Source organism: Carcharhinus amblyrhynchos, chromosome 13 (assembly GCF_965287045.1).
Source record: "Carcharhinus amblyrhynchos chromosome 13, sCarAmb.v2.hapA, whole genome shotgun sequence".
Classification (NCBI taxonomy): Eukaryota; Metazoa; Chordata; class Chondrichthyes; order Carcharhiniformes; family Carcharhinidae; genus Carcharhinus; species Carcharhinus amblyrhynchos.
The window spans coordinates 62296058-62309581 of NC_137336.1; the positions used below are offsets into that span (position 1 = coordinate 62296058).

Genomic DNA, 13524 nt, shown 5'->3' on the forward strand with positions numbered 1-13524 from the left:
GTGTGAAAATACCCTCGTTGCCACACTCTGGCGCCTGTTCAGGTGCACTGAAGGAGAATTTAGCATGGTCAATGCACCTAACCAGCACATCTTTTGGACTGTGGGAGGAAACCAGAGTATCCGGAGGAAACTCACACAGGCACGAGGAGAACGTATAAACTCCAAGCGGAAGGTGACCCAAGCTGGGAATCAAACCCGAGCCCCTGCTGCTGTGAGGCTGTGTCACCGAGCTACAATTCAGCAGTTTCACAGTCATTTTATATTAATTCCAAATTTCTAATGAATTCAAATTGCTGTGGTGTGTTTTGAACTTGTGTTCTCCAAATCAGCACACTATCCTACTCACTAATCAAACTTGATGCTGCATCAAATCTATGGTGTAACTGACCCAGAACAATACAATAAGGATGCACGTGCTTTGAAGAATATTCAATTTCTTTAACATTGGCAGTCTTCGTTCTGTCAAGGTACGAATGCTCTCAGAACAAATTTAAAAATAAAGCCTTGAAATAAAGGGCAGATAATTGCAATGCAGAACAACACAATGGGGCAGGACCAGCCCTTGGGAGTGCAGACCCACCCCCAATTCCTGCAATGTGTATCTCCTTACGATGTCATCCATGTCAACAAAATTTACCAGCATCAAGTAGTCCTATCTGCAAGAGGCTGGGAGGGAAAGGAGGTCGTACTGGTTGGATTTCTGAAAGGTAACATCATTCTGCCAGTAGCCTCATCTCCTTTATTCAAGTAAGCACAGGGGAGCGGGCAATGCAAAAACATACAAACAGGAGGAAGCCATCTAGTCCCATGAGCCTGACACACCATTCAATGGCTTTAACCTCCATATACCTGTTTTTGCCCTTTACCCCCTGATATAAATATCAGAATGAAAACTGAAAATGACTGTAAAACTGCTGAATTGTCTACAAGTAACAAAAAATATCTTTCAATCTCGGTTTTAAGACTAACCATTGATTTAGTCCCTTGCTACCATTGAAATTTCACTGACAAATGCTAAGGGCAAAGACCATAATGTGAAATGATCCCATCTCAAATTGCTCCTATACCTGCCCAGGTAACAGCAGTCAATGTTACGTTCCTGAATTCAAAGCCAATAGCCCTTGCACTTCTTGGGGCCGACACCATTGTATTGAAGCATAGGACGGCCTGGTAGCGCAGTGGATAGCACTGCTACCTCATAGCTTCACGATCCTGGGTTTGATTCCTGGCTTGGATTGCTGCCTGTACGGAGTTTGCCTGTGCTCCCCATGTCTGCGTGGGTTTCCTCCGGGTGCTCTGGTTTCCTCCCACAGTAACAAAGATGTGTTGCTTAGATGTGTTGATCCAAACTGGTGTCAAAGTATGGCCACTAGGGAAATTTTTCAGTAATTTCATTGCAGTGTTAATATAAGTCTACTTGTGACTAATAAATAAACTTTTAACAAATAAGGATTCTGAAAGACCATAAGACATGGGAGCAAGGTAGGCCATTCAGCCCATTGAGTCTGCTTAGCCATTCAATGAAATTATGACTGATCCCATATGATAATCCTCTACCTCACTTTCCAGCCTTTTCCCCATAACCCTTGTTCCTCTTGTTATGGTTCAGGTCAGAAATTCTGAAGTGTTTTATGGAGTGCCCCTGGATCATAAGCTTTTCATCTTGAATTTGGCTAGGGTAAGCCTGATAAGTTTCACCTCAGGTATAATTCAAATGATCCACTAGGGAGCTTTTATCAAATAAAGTTTATTTAAGAATATAGTTAAAAGTTATAATAAGAATATTAGCAATAACTTCTATCATGAATGAAGTCCAGTCCATCATGCAAACCAGCCTCCCATCCATTGACTCTGTCCATATACTTCCTGCTGCCTTGGAAAATAGCCAGCATAATTAAAGACCCTACACACCCAGACCTTCTCTCTTCCATGTCCTTCTGTTGGAAAAAAGATACAAAAATCTGATACCAACCGACTCAAGAACAGCTTCTTCCTTGCTGCCATCAGACTTTTGAATGGACCTCTTTCACATTAAGTTGATCTTTTTCTACACCCTAGCTATGACTGTAACATTACATTCTGCACTCCCTCCTTTCCTTCTTTATGAATGCTATGCTTTGTCTGTATACCATGCAAGAAATAATATTTTTCACAATGTACTAGTACACATGACAATAATAAATCAAATCAACTCAAATCAGTTGCAAACAACACCAAAACAACTATGATAATGTATAATCTTTGACAAATATAGGCACTGTCCCAGGAAGCCAATCCCATAAACAAGATCTTCCATATAGGTTTAAAACAGCATAGACTAATGCTCTCATGATACTGGAATTGAGTCCTTTGGATGAAGTCTGCAGTTTTCTGGATAGACTCAGAACAGCTTGAAGTCAGGACAGCTTCCTAAATCACCAGGGACTCTAGGCAACCACCAACAGCTGATTTCCCCCCTTCAGAAAGGCAAGACCTTGCTTTCAGGTGACCAGCAGAATTTCCAAAACCAGGGAGAGAGAGATACTTTTCTTTTCAGCTTGCTGCCTCTTCTAAAAACCAAACTGAACAGCAGCTCAAAACTGAAAAATGAAACAGTTCTTGTCACCTGACCTGCCAACCAGTTTTTCTCCTGCCAATGCAGTCACACATATCCCATTAAATATCAACAACTACCCCCACCCTGCCCCCGCTCAGTTTAAACAGCAATAAAAAGACTCCTCCAGACAAACTGATGCCATAATGAGAAAACAACTGAAGCCAAAAAAGCTTGCTTACAACTGCAGAAAACATGATTTAGAAAAGAAATCTCTTAAAGATACACTAACATCACACCTTACTGATTAAAACTACAGAGAAAGGAAATTCTGGATTAAATGATTTGCTTAGTTCAATCTATGGTTCCCTAGGACTTCCGCACTCCTCCATTATTCCCCTCACTGTCAGAAGGCAATTATCACAACTCTACTCCCATTTAAGTAAAATAACTGATCACAATTTTCCAGGATTAATGCCAGTGCTCACTCTGCAGAAACTAAGCTGTAGTATGATTTATTGCCCTTCAACATATTCCCTGAACACACTGAAATCAGGTTCTAATGAGACTCCTGTTGGGAGCTTATTGAAAGACAAGTTTGTAAACTACGAGACTGTCACATCAATAAAAACGTTATTAACGATTGTTTTCAAAGTATGTTTTAACTGCTTTTTTTTGCACAGATTGTTGTTATAAAGAGTATAATTGTTTGAAAACAGTGACAGCAACACTTGAACAAATAAATTGTGATGGAAGGTGTGGCAAAAGCCTATTCCATTGGCCCCTCAAGTCAGAAAGTTGATGCTGAGAATGTTGGTCAGCCCCAATCTTGACCTTGTTTATTTAAAAGAGATTCAATTTACATAGCTCCTTTCATAGTCCCTGGCCATATCAAATTGCCTTGCAGACAAAAGTTTAAGGTAAATAACCAGTGTCACAAGTGGGCTTACATTAACACTGCAATGAAGTTACTGTGAAAATCCCCTAGCCATTTGGGTACACTGAGGGAGAATTAACATGACCAAAGTACCTAACCAGTATTTCTGTGGGAGGAAACCAGAGCACCTGAAGGAAATCCACGCAGATGCGGGGAGAACATGTAGACTTTGCAGAGACAATGACCCAAGCCAGGGATCAATCTGGTGCTGTGAGGTAGCAGTACTAACTACTGTGCCACAATGATGCCCATGCTGCAACCTCAGAGCCACATTGTACACAATCGCTATCTGTAAAATTGTTGTGACTAAGGTTAATGAAACCAATGGTTCAGTAAGATTTTCTGCCTCCGTTGTTCCTTATATTTTGGTGTCTGAAACTGGAAAAGGAAAATATATTTTTTAAAAAATCTACTTTGGATAGAGTTGCTACAAACCTTCAGCCTGGGTTTCCTCCGGGTGCTCCAGTTTCCTCCCACAGTCCAAAGATGTGCGGGTTAGGTTGATTAGCTATGCTAAATTGACCATAGATGCGTAGGTTAGAGGATTAGTGGGTACATGTATAGATATGGGGGTAGGGCCTGGGAGGGTGGAGGGGGGAGCTGGAGGGAGGGTGGAGAGGGAGATTTGGAGGGAGGTGGGGAGCAGCAATTGGAGGGTAGAGGCCAAGTAATGTTACCTCCAGGAATACACCCAGCCAGCATTGGCAACCAGATCCACCCAGGGACCTTATCTGTCAGGAGTATCTATCAAATAATGGCCAGTATATACAGCATAGGTTTTTCCATTTGTTACAAACACAGTTTCCAAATGTATACTCCTGGTATGGAGCATTCAGCTGGAATACATACCCTTCAAATATTCTCAGGAATGTTAAAAAATATTCGAGTGGCAGGTTATGAAGAGATAAAACTAATTTTGTCGATAGCGATGTCGATACTCTTGTTCCTAGTTCTGATAGGCTGATTTTTAAGTAGTAATGGGTGAAGGGTTATGGAGAATGGGCAGGAAAGTAGAGTTGAGGCTGAAATGAGATCAACTATGATTGTATTGAATGGCGGAGAATGCTCCAGAGGCTGAATGGCCCTCTTCTGCTCCTAGTTCTTATAGTTGTTCTGACAATGATTTGTGCCTCTTTGGTGCAATAGTTGTTCTGTCTCTCCAATCAGAAAGTTTTTCCACCTATCCTTTGTGACAGAGGAAAAGAACAAGGAGGCCAGCATGGGTCTATGTTCCTGAACGGAGATAAGCTGATAGAAACTATCAAGCTCAACATACAGTAGAAAAGTAGAAAAAGGGTGGGACTGGAGGGGGTCAGTTGCAGTAAGGAGATTGAGGGTGAGTGACCACTTGCTTTGAAAACTCAGGCCATTTTCTGTAGTGACGATTGTTAGCTATTTTATCAATGCTATACCATAACACTGTGAACCTGGCAGGATTTAATGGAACCTTATAATGGACAGTAAACGAGGAGAAATTAGCAGGAGGTTCAGTCATAAGAAGACAAATGATCAACTGATCAGTGAAGATGAGAACTTTGTTTTGGCAGCAAGTTATGACCTGGAATAAATTTATTTAAGCACATTTATTTATTTGAAGCAAAATACTGCAAATGCTGAAAATCTGGGATAAAAAACAGGAAATGCTGGAAAAATTCAGCAGGTCTGAGAACATCTGTGGAGGGAGAAACAGAATTAACTGCTGAAATTTTGCTGCTTTTCTCATCCCTTCCCAGGTTTCCCGACGGAGAAGAGGTGCATTCTATGGTAAACCTTATTAACAAGCAGAGAATATAAGATCCCGTCACCAGCAAGTGGAGGGGCACCTCCCACCACTGCCAAACATGCCACAGAGAGAGAGAAAACTCCTGCCAATGTTTCACACCTGAAGTAGGATTTTCAGTTCCGAAGAGTCACATGGACTCAAAATGTTGGTTGGCATTCTCTGACTGTGCTGCAAGCTGGCAAGATCTTCTGGTCTTGCCAAAGGTGCGCCCCCCCCCCCACCCCCACCATGGGTTTCCTGGGGGCATGGAGTGCAGTCAATGAGAAATCCCATTGCCAGCATTGGGAGATCCTGCTGTCGCTGAACGCCACCATCAGAAACACACTGTGGAGAGGCCAGAGAATCCCCTCCTGTTAATTCTGGGTGCAATCTTCCCAAAAATGCACAGACCAAAAATGGATCAGATGAGAAAAACTGTGTGAAACTCGTCAAACTCTCAGCTGCCTTTTCTTGTCTGATTAAACAGCACTCTGTGCAATTCCAGTGTGCTGGGGACGGGGAGGGGGGGAGGGTTGGCGGGGGTGCAGGGGCACGCGGGGACAAGGGAGCACAGGCGCACAGGGAGGGCCGCGTAGGGAGGGTGGGCACTGGGGCACAGGCTCAGGGGGCAGGCGCAGGGGGGCACCGGGGGTGCTAAAAACTCCAGCAAGCTGGGTTTCTGAAATCTTTAAAAAGTATCCCAATCTGAAAGTTAAATTTAAGTCCCTCTCTGCACTCCGCAATGGACATCGGGAGCCCCTGAAGGACAGGGAGAACACTCCTCAACCCCCCCCCCCCACACACAGAAGGGAAACCCCCCTTCCCCCATTAGAGGAACTTGACCCACCTGCATGGGCTCCCTTGGCACTACCCTTGGTGGCCCAGCAGTGTCCCCCGGGGGGGGAATTACCAGGCATGTCCCTCAATACTCAGGGCCTATAGGCATCTCCATGCTCCTGGCGTGGTTATCACAACTAGTTTGCATTTTTCAAATGATTCATACTGGCGTGATGTCATGCAGCCTGGAGGGGTGGGATTAGGGATGGGTTGTTGTTGGCAGATGTAATGGTGTCAGGCTCATTAATGAGATTAACCTGTAGTTAAATTTATGGAAATCAGGTTGACGCCAGAGAAGGGGGTGGGGGAGATCTCAAACTCAGATCTCGCCAGTGCAAATCCCATTTTTATCCACTTGCAAGGTTTAACAGTAATTGCAGGATTTGCAGCCACAGCTATCACTAAATCACACCCTCTGTTTCTCTCCCCACAGACGCTACCAGATCTGCTGAGTTTTTCCAGCGCTTGCTATCTTTATATTAGTTATTATCTGAAATGGACTGGCTGAAATGCAGGAATAGCGACTTTTGAAACAGGAATTGTATAAATATTTGAATGGGAGAAAAGGACAGGGCTATGGGAAAAGAATGGGAGTGGGATAAATTGAATGGCTCTTCCAAAGAGCTAGTACATGGATACGATGGGCACAATGGCTTCTTTCCGTAAAATTCAATGATTCTGTGACTCTTTGATGGGATGACAGAGAATTCCTATTAGAAGATTAGCACTGTGGGATGAACTGTGTTCGCACCAAACCTCAGGCACAGGTGATCCATGTTGTGACCCTGTTTGATGTGGTAAATAAACAGGCCTCACTTCAGCCAGTGGACCACACAACATGCCTTTAAAATGTAAAGGCAATCTCAGCTTCCCCATTCAGAAAGGAGGAGGATTTGGCCATTTAGTGTGAAGGAAGACACAGGCGGCTCTGTTGTATCTGACACTTGATCCAGTCTTTTTCTCGAGTATCTGTGAAACAAACATTAAGTGCAGCTACTATTACAGCCTGACAGAGGGTGGCTTCCTTCTGTATTACCAGCTAGCTTTCCTTCTCACTTATGATGTAAGATCCACTGTGTTGGAAAAATCTTCTGGTTTCCTGACGAATAGACATAAGGCTCCATAGGTTTATCATTTGGGATTCTAACACCCCACGCAGTTGTATACACTTGCCCCTCAATCCTCTGCTGTAACTCTCACACACGCTGACTGGTTAATTCCACTTTGACCATGAGTTTCACTTCTACTCACATCAGCAGCAATGACTTTTTATAAATAACATCTTTAATGGAGGAAAATATCTCCACTCATCTCAAAATGGATGCCAGATTGAAGTTGAAGGAGTTGTTTTAGTTTTAGTTTAGTTTTTTTTATTAGTCACAAGTTGGCTTACATGAACACTGTAATGAGGTTACTGTAAAAACCCCCTAGTCACCACACTCCAGCGCCTGTTCGGATGCACCTAAACAGCACAACTGGTGTACCTGGAGTTGGCCCGGATAAGTAGGTTTTAAAGAAGGTAGGGAAGCAGGATAGGGGGGGGAGAGAGGCAGAGAGGTTGAGGGAGGAAATTCCACGGAGCGAGCAATTGAAGACAGGACCAGCCACAACAAAGCAAAAGAATGCAACAGATCAGCCATACAACAGAGGGATGTAAAACAGATGGAGACAGACAGTCTTAGTGATGACTTGCACGTGTAGTTGTACACTTAATTCAGGTTCAAATATGACAGTAAGGTTGTGGACAGTCTGTTTCAGAAACAGAGACTTGCCAGGGAGAGCGATGGAGACAGTAGCTAGGGAATGCTGCTGTGCTGCAAACCAATGACTTCAAGTTTTCCCAAAAGTTAGAGGAGATTTCTGTTCATCCAATTCTGAATGTCAGGCAAACAGCCTAATAACATAGAGACAATGTTAGTGTTGAGGCAGCTGGTGCTTAGGTGGTGGAAGTCCAACCAGGTAGCATCCAGAAATGTTGTATACGGATGAGTCCTGGAGGAAATACCAGACATGACAGTGCAGGAATAGGAAGAGAAGTTATTTTAGGCGATGCTCTGGCTACAAATGGGACTATTAAGAATGGAACCAGACAAGTACAGTCCCATCCAGTTGTACATTGGTGGAGGGGCACTGAGGGGGATGGTGAAGTTAGACTGAAAACAGGCCAAAAAGAATGAGAAGAGATAGTTTACCTTTGTCACAGTCAAATTGGATATCTTTCGTGACTTTGAAGTGAGTCACTTCTGTAATTTGGCAAAACTGTTTGGAGGGATTCAAGTTTAGAGCCCAGGGAAAGATAGGAATGTGTATGGGAAATGATAACACCTTTAAGGACTTTAGGGAGAAATGGAAAGTTGAACACTGGGTGGTAGTTTGCCAGAACAGTGGGATCAAGGGTTACTTCCTTATGGAGACAGGTGATGATGGCAAATTGGAAGGAGAGTGGAATAGAACCTGATGAGAGACAGATCTGTTAACAATATCAGCTAACACAGAGCCAGGAAAAGAAGTTGGATGGTCACCAGTTTAGTGAGAATAAAATCAAGGAAGCAGAAAGTGAATCTTATTGACAAGGTGACACAAATGATGGAGGGGTTGAGCTGCAGAAATGTCAGTGAATAGAGAACCAATGAGAGTTGTGGTTTTGAAACTGTGGATATATGTGAATTGAGACATTACTTTTTCCAGGGACAATTATAGAAAGAGGTAGGGTTAGAAAGGAGACTGGAACTGTGGGCAGGGGATCATAGAATGAAGTGATCAAAAATGGTCTTATTTCTAATTGAAACAATGAAGGCAATGGGACCACATGAGAGAACAAGGTGGCCATGAATATTATGGGTTGGGGAGTTAACATGGCAGGAGAGCTTAAGGGAGGCTCAGAGGGCAGTGAACATGGAGGAGAGCAATCATAATGAGTCAAGATGGAGGTTGACATCACCAAAGGTGATGTCTGAGGGAGGAAAGCAGTGATGATGTTTCGGTGCAAAAATATTTTATAATACTTAACTGACTGTAGAGAACCAGCGTATTAAATGAGAGACAAGGCGGGTAGAACAAAGTGAGATGTTCAAAGGAGGAGAATGTGCCAGGGGAGTTAGACGAACAGAAGAAGGCATGATTTAGTAAAAGAAGCCACACCATCATCACAAAGGTATGGACAGGCCAACTGGTGGAAAGTGTAGCCAGGTAGGGAAGCTTCAGTTAGAGGAAAGGTGTCATCACCCCACAACCAAGTTTCCATCAAGACCATGACATTAATAAACTCATGGATGACATGGGCACAAGTGAATAGACCTTCTAGATGGTAATGCCAAGAGAGACAGTGAGAGCTAGCAGAGTCCGTAATGTCAGCACTGTTGGACTGGATGGTCGTGAGAGAGTTGGCTGGAACAGTTGAGATTACTGCTCAACCAACATCAATAAAACAGTTCATCTCATCATGTGGGAGTTTGCTGTATACATTTCCTACATTATTATACCTTCGAAACTACCTCATTGACTGTGATTTCTTTTTTATTTGTTCATGTGATACAGGGGACACTGGCTGTGCAAGCATTTGTTGTCTCCATCCCTAGCTGCCCTTCAACTAAGGGTGTTTAAGAGTCAACCACATTGCTGTGGATCTGGAGTTGTATGTAAGCTAGACCAGGCAAGGCTGACAGATTGTCCTCCCTACAAGACATCAGTGAAACAGATGAGCTTTTACAGCAATGGTTTCATGGTCATCATTTTAACTTTTAATTCCAGATTTTTACCGAATTCAAACTTCAACGTGTGCTATGGTGGGATTTGAACACATGTCCCTAGAGCACTGCCCTCACTATCCCACAGATTATACCGCTACATCTTTTATGCTTTGAGAATTCTTAAACCAAAGAAAAACATGAAAAAACAAGCCTTTTTTAATTTATTTGGCTGTAAACCACAAACTATTTGCAAGTTGAGATCTTTTAACAGTTTAGCGGTGTTGTATTTGGATTTCCCTATATTGACTACATCCTCCTGTACAAACAGTCTGGGCTTCAGGGGCCAACAGCAACACAAAGATATGTGTGTGTGTGTGTGTGTGTGTGTGTGTGTGTGTGTGTGTGTGTGTGTGTGTGTGTGTGTGTGAGAGACATTCTGCTGTCTGGGAGTTGGTCTTATTCCCCATTACTTGCTGTCTGTGGTGGGTGTCCATTTAAAACTGGTATTGCCAGAATAACACCAGAATGTTGAGGTTATGAAAACAGGTGCCATAAACTAGGCTTGCATTCTGTTGAATATAGAAGATTGAGTGGGCGATCTGATCAAGATGTTTAAAATGTTAACAGGATTTGATAGAGTAGACAGGATTTTAAGGCCCCTCCTGCCTGGTGGGATATTACGGTGTTACTGAGGTAAACAGTGATTGAAGTGGCCTGCTGCATTCGCTGGAGTGAGGGGGGAAGAGGGGAAGGTGGGAGAGGGTGGAGAAGGGGGAAGAGGGGGGAGGGGGGAGGAGGGAGGAGGAGGGGGGAGGGGGGAGGGGGGAGGAGGGAGGAGGGGGGAGGGGGAGGGGGGGGAGGGGGGGGGGAGGGGGGAGGGGGAGGGGGGGGGGAGGGGGAGGGGGAGGAGGGGGGAGGGGGAGGAGGGGGGGAGGGGGAGGGGGGAGGGGGAGGAGGGGGTGGGGAGGGGGAGGGGGAGAGGGGAGGCGGAGGAGGGGGGAGGGGGGAGGCGGAAGTGGGGGGCAGGGGGAGGGGTGGAACTGTGGTACACCATAAAACCCTGGCCTATTTTTCTTGCTGGGGACATCAAGAACAAAGGAACACTGTAATGACTTCAATCAGGCCATTGACGTTGGCCATTGGAGTCTAAACTCCCTGATTAAGGATCCAATTGATGAACCAACCACGGAGTTTTTGCCTTGGACTTAACCAGAAGCTCTGATGCTCCTGAAGGTAGACTGGTAACTGATCACACCCTGTGTATTGCTGTTACAGTTATAAATAAAGGGATTTTGGTGATGGGAATTCTGACTCCAGACACTTATTACAAACACCACTTAAATTTTGAGCTCAGGCTATTCAGAGACTCACGTAGCTAAGAGAAATGTAAACTCTCTTCCACTATAGGTTTCGAATGCTATTGCGTCCCTCACAACTTGACAACTGAAGTTGATCTAGTGTTCTTTAAGTAAAGGTATTTAGAAATATGGAGCAAAGATTGTCAAATGGAGGGGAGAGTGCTGTAGGCCAATTATGATCTAATTAAATAGGGAAACAAGCCCAAGAAGCTGAATGGCCTAATCCTCTCTGTACCAGTGTCCATGAGGTGACCAGCAGCCTCGTCTATTGAGTAGGGATGTCGCTTTCCCAAAATCGGAAGCAATGTTGAGCACAAGTTTTAAAACTCCTTATCCATCCCCCAAACAGACTTTGAATAAAAACTCTGAGAGACGGAGGCTAATAAAGTGTCACCTTGCCCTCACTTTAATCAGTGCTTTGCAGAAAAAAGATTAACATGAACAATGTTTGGGCTCAGCTCATAAATGAAGATTATGAAACCGCACCGAATCGTGAGGTCATCCTCCAGGGCCCAGAACCTGGAGGAGTTCGTTTCTTGCGAGCATGTAAATGAATGGTTCCTCTTGGCCCTGTTGCCACAGCAATGCTTGCTGCCTTTGGGGGGATGAGTGGTCCTCAAGAGGTTAAAGTAAGCCAGAACCGTTCATGATTTATCTCCAAGAGTTCCACTAGACAAGGACCGTGAAAATGTGGATTTTAAAATAAAAACAGAAGAAGGATTCCATAAGTTTGAAGGATTGTGTACCGACAGGAGTTCAAAATGGTTACTGTTTGAAGTGCCGTGAGCAAGGAGGACTCCATCTTCAGCCCTCGGAGATGTGCTTTCCGCACTGACGAACCTCCAGTCAGATTCACGAAAGAGAGCTCTTCTCCAACTACTTGCTGTCTTCTGCGCTCTTTGAAGTCAACTGAATGAGGTGAGTGGGGGGAATGGAGGGAAAAAAAAGTCTGTCAGATTGCTGATGTGAAGGTTAAGATGAAGTGAAGAACACAACAGTTTTGATTCTAGATGTTGTAATTCACACCGTTCCCTCCATGCCATGTAAGATCAAATAGAAAAGCCAGGGCTGTGAGTAGAGCCATTATACAGAATTTGCCACACAGAAACAGAATTTATAGGACCAACAAGTTTGTACTCTATATGAGTACCCTTCCACTCTAAATATTTCTGTCCAATCTTCCTCCTGTAGTCCTCAATTCCCATCCCCTTCACCTATCCATCACACTACTCCATGAGTGCATCAGTGCCATCTGCCTCAACCATCTTATTATCAATGCCTCTCCTGCGTGGCCCTGGTCAGATTCCCACCTTAACACAATGGTAGTTATTTTGGGTGACAGGAGGCTGCCCCTCTCAGGGGATGGGGTTGGGAATTTCCAGGCGGTGGGTGGGGTAGTGGTGGGACACAGGGACAATACAGGTCCCACGGCTCTCAGGTAGGTAGCTGGAGGAGGATTTGAAGATTGTTGAGGAGGGTGAGGGAAACCCTTGGCTATGAGCATCAAAGTCTCCTTGTGAAGCGTGTTTGCTCCTGCAAGCCCAACACGCATCAAAAAAACATATACATGATGAGTACATGGGATTTAATGGGATTGAGGGTTATAGATAGGCCTATTAGGTAGGGATATGATTGGCACAACTTGTGGGCCGAAGGGCCTGTTTTGTGCTGTAGTTCTATATTTCTCCAGGTCTCTCAGGGTCACGTTCCAGTTTGTTGCCACGTTGGTCTCTGAGATAAATCATATTTTCCTAGCACAAGTCTGGGGTTAAATATGCAGCCACATGCTGATGGTGCCTTTGGAGTTTGCTCTGTGTGCTAAAGCTGCTGCTTTTTTAGTGAATCCCCACCCTCTTGTTCAGGGTCAACCTGAATCAAAATTCCAAACCTCAGGCAATCATAAAACCCCTACACTGCAGAAGCAGGCCGTTCGGCCCATCGAGCCTGCACTGACAATAACCCCACTCAGGTCCTCTTCCTGAGGGTAACACCATGTCTTTACCCTGCTAATCCCACTGACACTAAGGGGCCATTTGCCATGGACAATCTACCTAACCCGCAAATCTTTTGGATTGTGGGGGGAAACTGGAGCAAACACACATAGGCACGGGGAGAATGTGATGCAAACTCCACACACACACACACACACACACACACACACACACACACACACACACACACACACACACACACACAGTCACCCAAGGCCAGATTGAACCCAGCCCTCTGGTGCTGTGAGGCAGCAGTGCTATCCACTGTGCCGCGCAGACGAGGGATAAGTCATCATGGCCATTTTAACTGCGTGTGTCTGCAGGGAGACAGGGTTGGCACCAAGCAGTAGAATGACCTGTGTAGGTCATTCCTGAAGCAAACGGGGCTTTGTGCCAGTTGATCACGAGCTGGCCTGA

At 44.6% G+C, this 13524-nt stretch overlaps 1 protein-coding gene across 2 annotated transcripts in view; it reads right to left on the reverse strand.

Moving 5' to 3' along the window:
• Window positions 1-11513: 11513 nt before the first annotated feature.
• The window catches only part of LOC145351949 (dedicator of cytokinesis protein 2-like), a 595946-nt gene continuing 593935 nt past the window's right edge, over window positions 11514-13524 (reverse strand). For both annotated transcript variants that reach the window (XM_080201765.1, XM_080201764.1), the window contains one exon: window positions 11514-12025. In XM_080201765.1, the coding sequence (XP_080057891.1) occupies window positions 11993-12025 (33 nt within the window). In that variant the 3' untranslated portion in view covers window positions 11514-11992. The remainder of the gene's footprint in view (window positions 12026-13524) is intronic.